Source organism: Morone saxatilis, unplaced genomic scaffold (genome assembly GCF_004916995.1).
Source record: "Morone saxatilis isolate NCDOM2014 unplaced genomic scaffold, NCSU_SB_2.0 Contig0, whole genome shotgun sequence".
Classification (NCBI taxonomy): Eukaryota; Metazoa; Chordata; class Actinopteri; family Moronidae; genus Morone; species Morone saxatilis.
This window is the reverse complement of record NW_023339650.1, coordinates 20,193,776-20,195,717: the sequence shown is the minus strand read 5'-3', so window position 1 is coordinate 20,195,717 and position 1,942 is coordinate 20,193,776. Positions and strand designations below refer to the sequence as shown.

Below are 1,942 nucleotides of genomic sequence, written 5' to 3'. Positions count from 1 at the left end.
TTATAGATCATTGTTTTACACTGTAAACATCTTTAATTAAACATTAAAAAGACAAAAATATTCACATTTCCTTCATCATGAATGTGACACTGTGTGTAGATACTCTCTCTGTGTACATTAGTGAACATTATAATGTGTTTATTAGTGTATTTAATGACATAAATCTGTCATATTATGAGGACATTCCCCCATTTGGGGACTTAAAGGGTTGATGTTTGTGTTGTATAAGTCAATGTGCAGAAACTGAGTGTGTGTTGTGTGTTTTCCTACTTTGGGTGCGTGAACTCGTCCACCAGTGACACTTTCTCCACCAGGTCTCCTCCGATGGAGCGAACCAGATCGTAGAAGTCGTTCTCTGTGAAGCTCTCTCGCCCGTCCTCGCTCTCCGGCAGCCAGAAGGAGATGTCGTTGTGGAGCGGGGGGTATTTACTGAGGGGCTGATAACACACAGAAAACACAGTAATCAACACCTCTTGTGTTAGCTAATGCAGCGGCTCTCAACCTCTCCCTGAATGCTGACAGGGAATAAAATACTGAGGTTAGTCTCCTGTCACTCTGGAGCTCACTGGATACGGAAAAACAGACAATATTCTCTCCATAAAATATGATCCAGTTTACTGATAAAACTATTTTAAACCAAAAGAAAGAATATGTTTCCATTAATGAAGAACACGTTACAGATTTTGGGGTCCGGAGTGGAGCCGAACGTTTGAGGGTCACTTGGACTCATTGATATTTCTATAATCCTGGCCTCGGTTACGTGTTAACAGAATAAAACAAACCAAAACAAAGAAGTCAGCAGTGAACGACCAAATCCGCTGAATAAGAAGATAAAAAATAAAGAAAGTGTGAAAGAAAGACAGAAGGAGAGAGAAAGTGCAGCACAGAGTAAAACATGGAGACAATAACACATTAAAAGTTAATCAGGACGACAGAATAAATGTGATGTTTTATTCAGCGGCAGACGGAGTCTTTGACTTGTTTATTATCCTGGAAATAAGTTTTAATAAACAGAGAGAGGAAGAGTTCTTTCTCCGTCTTCATGTCACTGCTTTTATTTATCCATTAAACAAATATATGTATATATATTGTGTATATGTGTGTATATAGAGGACGGAGGGGAGTAGACAATATTCATTGTGTGTTATATTTTTCTTTCTTTCCTTCCTAAAGCAAAAAGTTTAAGATTATAGAAACACAATTAAACATTATTCTTATTTTAAACTTTACTGAAGAACAATTAAATGAAGGTAAACAGGTTTTCACACACTCTTGGTCATATAGTGCTGTTACTGTGTGTGTGTGTGTGTGTTCCCATGTTTACACACACACACACACACACACTGGCGGTCACAGTTCATTACCTGTGGATCCGGGGGGCCAGGGAGGGTTTACGAAGGGGGGAAGAGGTGGAGAGTCTCGGCCCAGGAGAGGTGCACTGACCCTGGGCAGGAGATGAGCCGTGCTCCCCTGGTCCCTCTGGAGGAACCGGGTTCATCAATAAAACTAACAGGACTGAGAGCTGGACAACAGGGTCAGTCCTCTTCCTCCATCACTCCATCACTCATCCCTCCATCCCTTCAGATTTATACCTTTATATCTTAAGTTTTGACATTACTGTTTTCTCTTCTTTCTTCTCTTTCATTTATCTCACGTACTTTTATTCAATATTTAAATGTTCATTTCTTTTTTCACTCTTCTTTCTTTTGTTTCCTTTTAACCTCATTGTCTTTCTTTCTTAAACTTCCTACTGTGTCTCTTTTCCAACAAAAGCTCTTTAATAAGTTTCTATTCTTCCTCCTCTCCTCCTCCTCCTCCTCCCTCATCATCCCTTCAGGTTTTTGTTGATCAATCTTCCGTCTCTCCTCTCCAGTATTCTTTGTTTCCATTTTACCTGCTGCGTCTTACCTGTGGTTCTCATCCCCTCCTTCCTCCCTCTCTC

The 1,942-nt window shown here is 40.1% G+C and overlaps 1 protein-coding gene across 1 annotated transcript in view; it reads right to left on the bottom strand.

The window, feature by feature from the left end:
* Positions 1-247: 247 nt before the first annotated feature.
* Positions 248-1,942, bottom strand: part of LOC118324968 (phenylalanine--tRNA ligase, mitochondrial-like) — a 6,702-nt gene continuing 5,007 nt past the window's right edge. Inside the window, exon 3 of the mRNA XM_035657499.1 lies at positions 248-437. Coding sequence (XP_035513392.1) covers positions 267-437 — 171 coding nt within the window. The 3' untranslated portion in view covers positions 248-266. The remainder of the gene's footprint in view (positions 438-1,942) is intronic.